The 12,126-nt window shown below is 41.7% G+C and overlaps 3 protein-coding genes across 3 annotated transcripts; 1 reads left to right on the top strand and 2 right to left on the bottom strand.

Moving 5' to 3' along the window:
- Positions 1-7,079: 7,079 nt before the first annotated feature.
- On the top strand, positions 7,080-7,499 carry Pmar_PMAR026687 (conserved hypothetical protein; the record flags this gene model as incomplete). Its single annotated transcript, XM_002766200.1, has 4 exons — positions 7,080-7,164; positions 7,205-7,262; positions 7,314-7,367; positions 7,421-7,499. The coding sequence occupies 4 exons, from the start codon at positions 7,080-7,082 to the stop codon at positions 7,497-7,499; spliced, it is 276 nt and encodes a 91-aa protein (XP_002766246.1).
- A 1,714-nt stretch (positions 7,500-9,213) lies between these two features.
- Positions 9,214-10,436, bottom strand: Pmar_PMAR026686 (conserved hypothetical protein; the record flags this gene model as incomplete). Its single annotated transcript, XM_002766199.1, has 3 exons — positions 9,214-9,288; positions 9,937-10,003; positions 10,336-10,436. 3 exons carry the CDS (start codon positions 10,434-10,436, stop codon positions 9,214-9,216), a joined length of 243 nt encoding a protein of 80 aa, XP_002766245.1.
- Positions 10,437-10,852: 416 nt separating this feature from the next.
- On the bottom strand, positions 10,853-11,233 carry Pmar_PMAR026685 (hypothetical protein; the record flags this gene model as incomplete). The annotated part of the gene is made up of 3 exons (XM_002766198.1): positions 10,853-10,874; positions 11,037-11,100; positions 11,146-11,233. 3 exons carry the CDS (start codon positions 11,231-11,233, stop codon positions 10,853-10,855), a joined length of 174 nt encoding a protein of 57 aa, XP_002766244.1.
- Positions 11,234-12,126: the final 893 nt, after the last annotated feature.

The following is a 12,126-nucleotide window of genomic DNA, read 5'->3' as shown; positions in this document are numbered from 1 at the left end:
GGCGTATCTTAGGTTGCTCATACAAAGATACGGATTAGGTCGCCTACGTGATCATCGTTGATTAAAAATATGTATCTTAGAAATAACGACAAAGCTCTCATAATAAGGCCAATGAATACACTAGGACTCGCGTTAGCCACCACTCTAGTGGGATGAGAATCATAAGACAGCTGTTTCCTAATCATATATATTGAGATTGCGCGCAACCACGTGTCAAGTGCTGGGATGATGACAAAGTAATACTCTCGCACTAGTCTCGATATTTTCGATCATGATGAAGCCATCAAGGCTTAGTAATATGGTGATAACAAATATTCAAGATTTTCTTGACGACGTTGCTGTCCCAGGTAAAGAAGCGTGATTATATGTTAGGGTGGATTATACCAGTCATATGTGAAACGATTATCAACTGTAAATACAATAGTAACGTGCTAACGATCATCATCATCATCATCATCATCAACAACAACAACAACAACTACAGGCACCTGAGAGATATCTAGTAGAACACGAGGTAACCCATCACGAAAACAGTCAGAAATATCCTGAGGTTGAGCGTGCAAGATACGGATCGGGTCCAATAGACTATTGTTCATGTTGGATCACTATTGGCAATAGTGATCCAACATGAACATTCAAACATGAGGTTCAATGAGATTTGGTATGATATTTCTATGCGTGATTTCAGAATACGATGAAGGACTCGCTCTACACACTTGAAGGTAGTCCACCTTGAAGAGGCCCATTGCACTGTCAACTCGACGCCTATAACCGGGCCGTTACGATTGATGCACACCGATCGCATGATGCGCCTTGTTCGATGGTTCAGGCGGGCGCGACATCACATAAAGTAGCGCTCGCCCACAAACTTGTTGTTCCCGAAACGGACCTGTTCTGTATCCTCCTGCACCCAACCTAAGATACCATACCAATGCTACAGCAATTAATGAACTTAATCTTATAACTCTATGTTATGTTTACTTCAGGTATCACCTCGATAATGGCAGAGATCATAGTTCAACCAATGTGGGAAAATATGCATATAATCAGTCACATAATGTCGCAGCACCGAATGATCTGCTATTATTATCGGGCGTGCGCGAAATGCTCCAGTGAGGTAGATGCTGAGATTTGTTGCTAATTAAATTGATACTATGACTGTATTTTACTCTCCGTTTTCACATGAGTACTAGTCGCGTTGACTAGTCGGATAATATTAAAATTCGGATTAGTATGTGAGCTCCTACAATTGCTGAGGAAAGGTAGCATATTAATTCCAACACTAAGGAGGAATCTTCATAGTGTTACCAGATTACAAATAGTATTGATTCGAAATTTTATGGTATACACTTCATATTAGTTTAAAGCCTACTACGGCTTAGTTCGACTAGTTCGATGCGCATTAGCTCTCGAGAGATCAGTTTTAGCCCTTTTAAATTGCGCCTACTTTCATCATGCTAATGAGTTTAGTCCCATCTGCCAATCTACTTTCTCTTTGTATTATCAAGAATATGATGTTAAATTTAGTTTACATTCGTCCCGATGCTCGATCGAGTCAAGGCTCTCTTCCTCCAACAACAACAACAACAACAGCCTGAAAACTCACTAGCTGTTCTCGATGAGGAATCAAAAACGATTTCGCAGAAAAATATTCGCTTATATGCGATTTTTCTATTGCTATCAACTTTACCTGTACATTTGAAACTACTTTCAGCGACCCCGGGCATTCCGGAAATCGTCGGAATATGTTTGCTTTTCTGCAGTGCGATTGTGACGGGCTTTGTATATTTACGTGGAAAATACGTTCGTATTGACAACTTACTTTGGGCGTATTCGACGATTATTTTGGCTGTTTTTGCTGGGGTAAAAAACTACCGATTACGGATTACTACGGAGCTCAGCGGTTATAGAGATCCGGAGGAACGAACTGTAATAAGGGAGGAAGTAAAATTTCGAAAAATAGGATTTTTGGAAAATTGCGAGAAAAATTTTCAGCTTCCAATGAAAAATGTTTTTCTCGGATTTTCATACAAAATTTTCAGTAAAGTTTATATATTTTTCTTTAACCATTTTTCCGGGAACTCGGAGGAAAATGAACCGACATTTTTTTCCAAAAAAAATATAAAATTCTCTGAATTTTTTTTCGAACTAAATCTGCCTATGTACATTTGGGAGGGAACAAAATTTTACGAAAATATATAATAATCGAGTTTCACGACCGTTATATGAAAAACGCTAGTGAAAAAGATATTTCACGACTACTGCATATCACCGCGAAAATCGCGTTTTTCACCGAGTTTTACGCTACTCCACGTAAAACGGGTGAAACTTCAATGTGCACATGCGTTGATGACAATATAAAAATTCTCGGGAAATTTTGTTAAGTTTCCGGTGGTTTCCACTGAGAATTGTATATAAACTCCTGAGCTCAGTTAAGGAAAGCGAAAATATTTTTTCAATGGTGTACAATTTTTCCAATTTTTTTCCGAAAATTATGCGCAGCACAGGAAAGTTCACCCAAAGGGTATCTTTCGCTGTGCGCCGACGAGTTTAGTATCTTAAACTTTGGATACCGCGCGATTCAACCTAAGATTCTCAAAGATTTTTCTGTCTTTTTTCTGCAGTTATGTTTTTGAATGTCGTAAATTTTTTTGATCAAAAGTGTTTGCGATTTTTTCGAAAATTGACGTTAGTTGGAAAATAATTTTCGTGAAATCGGCGACTCCGGAAAATCTAAACTCGATTTTTAGCAGCAGTATGTTTGATCGGAATCGGAATTGTTTCGAAATTCTATGAAGCACTGGAGTTTCACAACCCGTTTTACGTGAAGTGGCGTCGTAAAACTCGGTGAAAAAGGCGATATTCGCGGCGATATGCAGTAGTCGTGAAATGTGTTTTTCATATCACTAGGGTGAAACTCCATTGAAATCATTTTTCGGCGCATCTGAAATTCAACATAGGTTCATTAATACAAGTTTTTCAAAACTGCAGGTTTATACCAACTCCATTAACATATTTTTTCCCAAAAAAATCCAATTTTTCCGTAAAATTTACCATCCTTCTTTTCTTGTCAGGGCCTTTGCACTCTTTGTTGCATCCTCGCACTAGTCCCCCCAGCTAGCGCCGTCCTCGCCAACCTCCTCATTGGTGACACACGTGGTGACACGTCAGAACTTTGGATGGGATACGTCACTAATTTCAACGTCTCCCTCTTCTTCCCGTTGGTGTCATTCGTATGTGTATATTATCAACTGCAACCTCCTCTGTATTGTGCGATTATGATTTTACCAGTTATCATCACCGCACTCGGAAGATTTCCAAAGATACGCCTATTCGTATCTTTTCTGGTCGTTGCTGTGGACTTGAAAATTCTGGGGGATTTTCCCTCGGCATTTTTGATGAGTTTCCCGATTGTATTTTCGCTCGTACCGAGGGAATATCTTTCGGTCAATTTCGGGCCTATTCCGTATCTTTCACGGGGGAACCTCGCGTGCGTGGGAGGAATCTTTTGGTGTTATCTATCTCATCAATGGAGTATAACTGTATGGTCCTGCGGATTTCTGTTATCGCATATATTTTGGATACCTTTTGGGCTGGCTTATACTAATTTCATGGCGCGCGGTAAAATGGATAGTTTTGTGGGGAGTGACGGAAATCTAAAGCGAGCGAAGAAGAATGATAAAAAAGAAGATCCAGCGATTTTATATTCTCCTAATGCTCGGGGAGGGATCCAGGTAATCGAAAGGTCGCCGGATCGAATCCCCCCAGGGGCGTTTTTCTCAGGGACTTGGTGGCGGCCCAGAAATATACGCTGATGATGACGGAGATACTGCCCATGACTTCTATGAGTCAAACGATGAAGGGTAATATTTTCGCGGGATCGGAATTTTTCACGCATGTATAATCGTCATTCAGAGAGCTGCAGCAACTGCCCAAGTCGAAGTTGCATCGATGCGAGGGAAAAAACGAAATTTACTGAAGTTCAATTATCCGCTGAAAAATTGCAAATAAAAATACCTTCGCTCCGCTGTTACATTTTCGATCATGAAGACTTGTGTTAACAGGGATAGGGTATCTTAGGTTCATCGGTTTAAGATACGGAATAGGTTGGGTGGCACAAGAATTCTTCGGTGGACTCGGGCAGAGATCAGTGATGGAGGAATATTTGTTTGGTTTCCTCAGCTGAGCTCAGGAATTTCGGTTTTACTAAATTATGAAAATTCACACAAGGCTTGGGTGAAAAATGTGAAAAAAACCAATAAGAATTCCCGAAATTTTCATCAAAATTTCCTTTTTTTTTCTGGTAGTTGCTCATGTGCGTGTTATCGGAAACTAGTTTTAAATTTAACGGCTAGTTTATTTCTCTTCTGGGAGTTGAGTATCTTAGGTTCTCCTATGTAAGATACGGAATAGGTTGGGATCGGGCCAAGATAGAAATTCGCTAAGATCTTTTTATGGGCGTTTCCTTCCACGGGTATCTTAGGTTGTTGTATGTAAGGTACGGAATAGGTTCCTCTATGGAAGATACGGATTAGGTTCCTCTATGCAAGATACGGAATAGGTTCCTCTATGCAAGATACGGAATAGGTACCTCTATGGAAGATACGGAATAGGTTCCTCTATGGAAGATACGGAATAGGTTCCTCTATGCAAGATACGGAATAGGTTCCTCTATGCAAGATACGGAATAGGTTCCTCTATGCAAGATACGGAATAGGTTCCTCTATGCAAGATACGGAATAGGTTCCTTTATGGAAGATACGGAATAGGTTCCTCTATGCAAGATACGGAATAGGTTGTCCTATGCAAGATACGGAATAGGTTCCTCTATGCAAGATACGGAATAGGTTCCTTTCAGTTCTAGATTTCCACATTATGAATTCCATAACCTTTCCGCGAGTAACCTGTATCGGCGCCGAAGAGCCGCCTCTCCTACCGCCGCAGATTTTGTACGCAGGAAAAATCTATCATCACGATGGTACGTTTCCGGGCCTCATCTGTATCTTGCTCGCTCGAACCTAAGATATGCAGGTAGTAGTAGTGTGGACCGCCGTCGCGTATGGAATGCAGCAACTATTCGGCGTTTGAACGCTACGAGGTGCGTTGAGGAAATGCAAGATTGCAAGATTTTGCAAGTAGGCAACAACTCGAACAGCAGCGGAACAAAATCGAACGAAAATGCGCGGCGGAGCGATGCAGGAGCCAAGCTCATAAATCTTCGGTGGGTATCTTGAGGTTGCCTTGGTAAGATACGGAAGAGGTTCGAAACCGGCACTCTCTTAGGGTAGTCGATCACGGAGGGGCTCTCAAAGTGCTGGGAATAATGTAAGTTTTAAAATTCCCTTGCCGGGGATCGAACCTGGCACCTTCTTCATAGCAGAGCTCTTCCTCTTCCTTTGCGCCAGAAGGAGATTCTGAAAGGACTTCGAGGGGACAGGCCAGGCTTCTAGCGGTAGGGCAAATTCCTAATATTCTAAATCGATTACGTGATCGATTTCCATTCGAGACTAGATGTAACTGTGAACACTGAGTTCATTGACCAGCCATAGTAGAGTCTCACCCGTTTAACGTGAAGTGGTGTAATACTTCATATAAGGCGTATATATTTCCGATACCGCAATTGTGCTAAGTGAAATATGTTGTTCCATATCAAGAGTGAAACTATAGAGAAGATGATCATATAATTATATCAACGGTTGTGTGTATCTCTGAACTTCACAATTGCGATTTTGTTCTCCACAAATTTACTTTGACAAAAACCGATTGAATGATTTTCTTCGGTTGTTGTCTTCTCAGAAGAAGTATTTTGGATGGTTGGTTTTGGATCACGAAGTTGATATTCTGTAAGAAGAATCTTAGGTTCAAGCGTGTAAGATTCAAATCATGTCCCCTTTCAGCCGCTGTGAGGTTTGCGAGTCCGATGGTATGCCCAGTCCGACCGATGGACCATCTCAGTGGAATCTTCCACACCTGAGAGTTCCGGTGAGGCTCACTCGCCCAAAAGATATTTTTTGCGCACGCTGAAGGTTTTGGAAGCGGCCCTCTCACAACACGCGAAATCAGAAGCTCATATACTGGCAATGACTCGGAAGGAAGGTGCGTTGAGGAAATGTAAGTGAGTGTAAGATTTCAAGATTCACAGAGAGGACCATGGGCCTCGTCCCTCCACCGACTACTATATTCAGGACGTTAGCGATCGCGGAATTACGTAGGTAATCGAAAGGTCGTCGGATCGATCCCTGGTAGGCGCTTTTTTACAGTTCCTCGACTGAGAGCGCACAGCGAAGATCCGCTAGGCTCTCACTACCTTCTACTTGTAGTATAAAGTGTCCCCTATAATCGATCACGTGATCGATTTAAGATACGCCTACTACATACAGCAGCCCGCATCGACCACGTTCATATCTAACGCTCTCAACAGGTATTGTATTTATGTCGCTCCCCTCAGCTGCTGAGTTCAGGAGTTTCCTCACTAATTATAGGAGTTTATGTACGAATCCTGGTAGAAATGTACAGAAACCAACGAGAATTCCCTTAAACTTTCTCAGAATTTCCAGATTGTCACCAAAAACTTTAGTTGATCATGTGCATATTTCCTGTATTAGACCAGCAGCAACCTTGGCGCCGCTATAGTCACCCCCAGTCGCGCCCTACAGTAGGCCAGCTCTTACCGCTAATATCATCGACAACGCCGAGACCGCCAACGTTGGGACGAAGTGGGAGATCTTGCAATCTTGATCACTCTTGCAATTCCTCAACGCAGGAGGGCTTCCTCCGCCGCCTCTCCAGCTGGGCTCTATACGGATATCGAGTGCTATAAGTGCACGGAGAGACTCGAATGCCAGCAAGCCAGCATCATGAACTAGTGCACTTAGCGCGCGCCATGGTGATCGATTGTACATATAGCATTAGTTTCTACCATGAAACGCATGGATATGTGGCGATTTTCTAGTGCGAGGTTATTGTGTTTTTGAAAATGGTGCTTGTGGGAATCGAACCCGGGTGTAGGCATTCTTAGATCGACTCTTTGTCCAACTGAGCTAATGGATTGACGATGGTATTCTATAGTTTATAGTTCTATGGTTTGTGCGAAGTGTGAGAAGAAACTGGCCAAGTTAGCGACACCTGACGTGTATCGTTCCACCACTGGGGAGCAACACAAGGGTAAGACGGCCTTCTATTGGACCTCGAATGAATCTTTCAGATCGTAAGGATGTCGGAGTGAATAAATTGATTAAAAAAGAGGATAAGTCTACTCATGTGTAAGCGGCCGGGATCGAACCTGTGCGGGATTAGCTAGGTCGGGTTGTCAGATGCAAATCCTGCAAGAACAGCGTCATGAACCAAAACAAATACTGTAACTACTGGTAAGGACAATGGAGCATTTTTATGCAACTTTTACAGCTGCAATTATTTTCAGTGCGTATAAGAAGGGTAAATGTGCAAGGTGTGGTAAGAAGGTGATCGACACAAGCTCTCACAATATGTCCGCAGTATAATACCAACCAATATTCGTCTTGCGTTCTGAGCAGGACCGTCACGCGCCACAAAATTACTCAACTCATCTCACCAGATTGTACACAACGCCTCTACTACATAATACTTCCGAAATACCGTCACGCGCCACAAAACTGCGGAGCGAGCGAAGCGTATTCTCTCACTTTGCTAACACTTTGTGCGTGCGTGCGTGCGTGCGTACAAATTATCCAGCTCGATCTAGAGAGGTTATGATCACACGCTATACACCATTCGATAGCTCTCGCTCTGGGGATACTACAAAAAATACGAAATTAGGGTTCCACCCGGACCATGTAGATTTCCGTGCAAAAAACATATTTTTGCAGAAAAACGCCAGGCATGGGAATCGAACCCGGATGCCGAGCTCCGCCCCTTCTCCGAGAAGGCCTAGTTACTCAACACAACTCATTTCATTAGGAACCGTAAATAATACACAATCACACAACTAGTACTGCATAATACTCCTCCCCAGATCCGTCACGCGCCACAAAATTATTCACAAGGCCGCATCAACCACCACAGCATAATGATCGCTGCATAACTTCAATTTATCGACTTCTTCTCCACAGTGTACAAAACCATCCCTAACTCGATCGATAGCCGCCTTGCTCGCCCACGCATAATCAATTCGATACAGAGGAGTATCTTCTTGCGTGTGCGCTGTCTTGGTGAGATCTCCATAGTGACGAAGTACGTCAACATACTCAGCTCGTTGGAGTCTACTAGTAACTTCATCGTACTCAAAAGGCCACCCAAAGTTATCATGTCGCAGTTGCAAATTCGCCCATTCGGTGGGGGAATAATCCGCTCTTGACAATTCATTCAAATCTCCCATGATTAGATGCGGTCGCTCAGAATCGAATCGATTTTGCAGTTTTTCTATCAAACTGTTGATCTGTTTAACTCGCTCTTCTTCCCGCATGTGATCAAGATGGGTACAGCAAACCGAAAAACCGTCAAAGTCAACCAACACGCCGTTCCTGATAATCTGAACAGCTTCACCGCGCCACAAAACTCTCGAGCCGCCCTCGAGAGAAATCCGACTCGCTGACTTCACAGGCAACCGAGTAATAACGGCGTTACCAAACTGCGGGTTTTTTGCAGAAGTAGTGCTGAAAAATATACTTTTATATTCTTTTCCCAGAAGGCTCGAGAGCTCCTTCAGCCGGTCGTCTTTTATTGAGACTTCATTTAGACACAAAACGTCGATCGGCATTAGTGCGCGCAAATACGCGGCGATTTGTGATGGAGTTCCTTTTCGAAATCCAAAAATGTTATATGTGACCAAACGGAAAATACGAGGGTTGGTCGGAGGCATAAGGGGACAGTAAGATACTAAAAGATTCAAAACATGTCCGCTCGAGGCCTATCAAACAAATGCTGAAGATTTCTGGTAAATTTCAAACATCATGCTGGAAAAAAAACGGTCAACTTTCCGTGGAAAAAATGAAAATTACACTAATAAATTTCATGTCTATTTTTTCCGAGAAAAAAAGTTTTGCCGAATCGAAAATTTCTGTTTTCCATATGCATAAGCCTTGATCGATTGCGATGATGCTGAACTGAATACAAAAGGGCACACACAAGATCAACCACAAAGACGGGCCTATTCCGTTTCTTCTACGGGCAAAAAGTTTTTTGGGAAAAAAATTTTTCTTGGCAAAAACACAACATGCGCATAACAAAAACCACAAATTATTCCGATTTTTTCTTCTCCTTTTTCTGAGCAACACGCATTCGAAGTGCCGTTGATCGGAGACCCAAAGTGATCTGAACAACAGGAAGAACACGACATGGTCAAACACATATGTTGATAGCGATATGAAAATTTTCTGAGAAAATTTTGGGAAATTCTCATTGACACCTATAAACTTCTATAATTGGTCGACTCAGGTGAGAAAAACGAATATATTCCTGCGATACCAACAGCCTGTCATATTGGGTGATTTTAAAATTAAAATTCAATCAGAAAATTTCCAAGGAAAAGTCGGAAAAATCCATTTGTTTAGCGGAATACAATGTGTGAAAAAAAATAAATTTTCCGGAAAAATGAGCGATTTTACGAAAAGCCAAATAGATGGTATTTCAGGAAATTTATATTTTACTGCGATTGATCTCAAGATGAGAAATAAAAAATGGGCCCGTGAAAGTTTCACAAAAAATTACATCATATTTTTTCCATAAAAGAACAAACACACCCCTGAAACATTCTTCCTAGGCCTGCAAAAAGATCGATATTTTCCGCGAAAATTTTCGAATTCAATTGAAGTAAACAAAATACAGAAAAATAGTATAAATCCAAAAAGTTTACAAAAAAACCCCAAAAAATAAAAAAAAACGCATTTTCCAAATTCTTCCCTGTGCGTAAGATACCCTCCCTGTTGATACCAATTGCAATAGTAGTACACCGACTACTACCAGCGAGACTACCATCAAGGGCAGCCCAACGAAAACTGCGATGAAAAGTCCGTTGGGGTCGAAGTAACTGCAAATGCTGAATTTTATCAAAAAAAATAAATTCTATGTCGAGTTTACATACGTGGGTTCAAAAAGGTCCTTCGAAAAAAATAAATTTCGTAGAAAAAAACAACATACTTCTGATCGTTGCGTAAATTCTAATACCACCATATTGTTGATGAGAAAATAACTTTCAAATTCATAAAAAATTCTTTTTCTGAAATTTCCAAAATATTTCCTGTAAAAAAAGTGATAGAAAAATTTCTTGAAGTGCTCGCGAAAATAACCGCGAATGAAAATTCACATGAGTGTAACCGATCAAATCTCATCGGAATATATTCGTTTCGGAAATGATATTACTTCTGCGAACTGAAGGATGCCCAATGTTCGTTTCCCCATGTGTTAAAAGTCTCGAGGCCTACAGCAAGAATCGAACCGACGACCTCTATGATGACAGCCATGAATGTTATCCAACTAGACTATTACATGCTCCACAAATAGCAGCGATAGATCCAACGCTGATTGCAAGGGTGGTGTTTTGGTAGTTACTAACGAGAAGCATAACAGCCGATAAAGCGACGCAACACGGGAGAAGAATCTGATAGAAAAATACAAAGAATATTTTGTTGGAGTTTCACGACCCGTTTCACGTGAGTGAAATATTTCTACCACTGGTGTTTTTCATATCACGGTCGTGAAACTCTATTATTAACATTATTTATTCGTGAGTACTATATATATGAAAATGTCAAACTTGAAGTATAAAAACTAATTTCTCCATCGACTTCGTATCAGAGTTTCACCCGTAAAACGGTGTAAACTGGCGTTTTATTTCACATATAAAACGCGTTGTTCATATCACGGTCGTGAAACTCTATTAATAATGGAGTTTCTTGACCCTAGTGATATGAAAAACACCAGTGAAAAACATATTTCACGACTACTGCATATCACCGCGAATATATCGCGTTTTTCACCGAGTTTTACGACGCCACTTCACGTAAAACGGGTCTCCGTGAAATTCCAATAATACCATAATTTTCCCAACTCGTCTCACCCACGGCCAATCCACTCGCCATTCAATAGCCTCTATTATAGTCGCAGGTCCGCCGGATAATAGGACGCCTGATCCGAGACAATTTCGTGGCGCGCGGTAATTTCTAGCAGTACTTGGTATCTCGATCCGCCCTCCGTCTAGGGCAGTAGCATTCAGCGACGTCCATAGGTCGTCCAACAACGAAGTTATTTTATCAGACATTTAACCGCAAAAACATTTTTTTGATATCATCCCCCTCGCGGCGGCGACCAGATTGCACGAAAACTGCACGAACAACGCAAGATGAAATACAGCAACAATTTTGTTCCTAACTTTTCGGGGTGATCCAAGGAAGAGCGACAAAATCCGATGAAGACAAGTTGAAGGGTAAACCAGAAACCCCGAACTGCTAATAACGAGCGACAAACCTTCTTGGGTTTTGTCGTTCTCCCTTAGATCTCGTAATTGACCCGAACTTTTCGTCAAAATCGTAGGGAAATGTTGCTGCACTAAATGATGATGTAACAGTCGTTGTTATCCATCGCGTTTTCATGATGGTTTACATCTAGTTACATCACACAGGTGTTAGTAACTGTATTGGCACATGATCAACTACCGAGTGTTGCTGAAGTTATGGAAATTTTGGGAAAATGCCATTGATATCTGCCCGAGTTCGTATATGAGGAAACTCCTCATGGCGTTACCGAAGCCCCCAGTTGTGACGTCAATGCAGTAGATTTTTCGGGTGGGAGATAATAACGTCTGTAGTTTTAGTGACAGTCTGGTTAATCGAAAGGACCACACATTGACTGTTGTTGTAGATGTATTGGTTGCACCATGGGTGGCTTGTATGGAGGTATACCCAATTCTCACCAGCATCATCACATAGCTGTTCTTGACAAGAACCGACAGCCTGATACCCGAAAAACCAATGTGTGCGTTCGAGTTCATGTGTGAATGACGCGAGCTCCGCCCCTTCTCCGAGAAGGCCTAGTAGACAAGAGGCTCAATTGACAATTTGTCGTTGTTGTATCTCCTCCATGAAGTCAATCATATCGCCATACTTGTTGAAGTTCTAATCTAAAACCTTGGCGTTGTGATAGCATCGGAAGTCT

This window comes from Perkinsus marinus (genome assembly GCF_000006405.1).
Source record: "Perkinsus marinus ATCC 50983 genomic scaffold scf_1104296973372, whole genome shotgun sequence".
In the NCBI taxonomy this organism is placed as follows: Eukaryota; Perkinsozoa; order Perkinsida; family Perkinsidae; genus Perkinsus; species Perkinsus marinus.
Note: the sequence above shows the minus strand (reverse complement) of the source record. Positions and strands in the feature narration are given on the sequence as shown.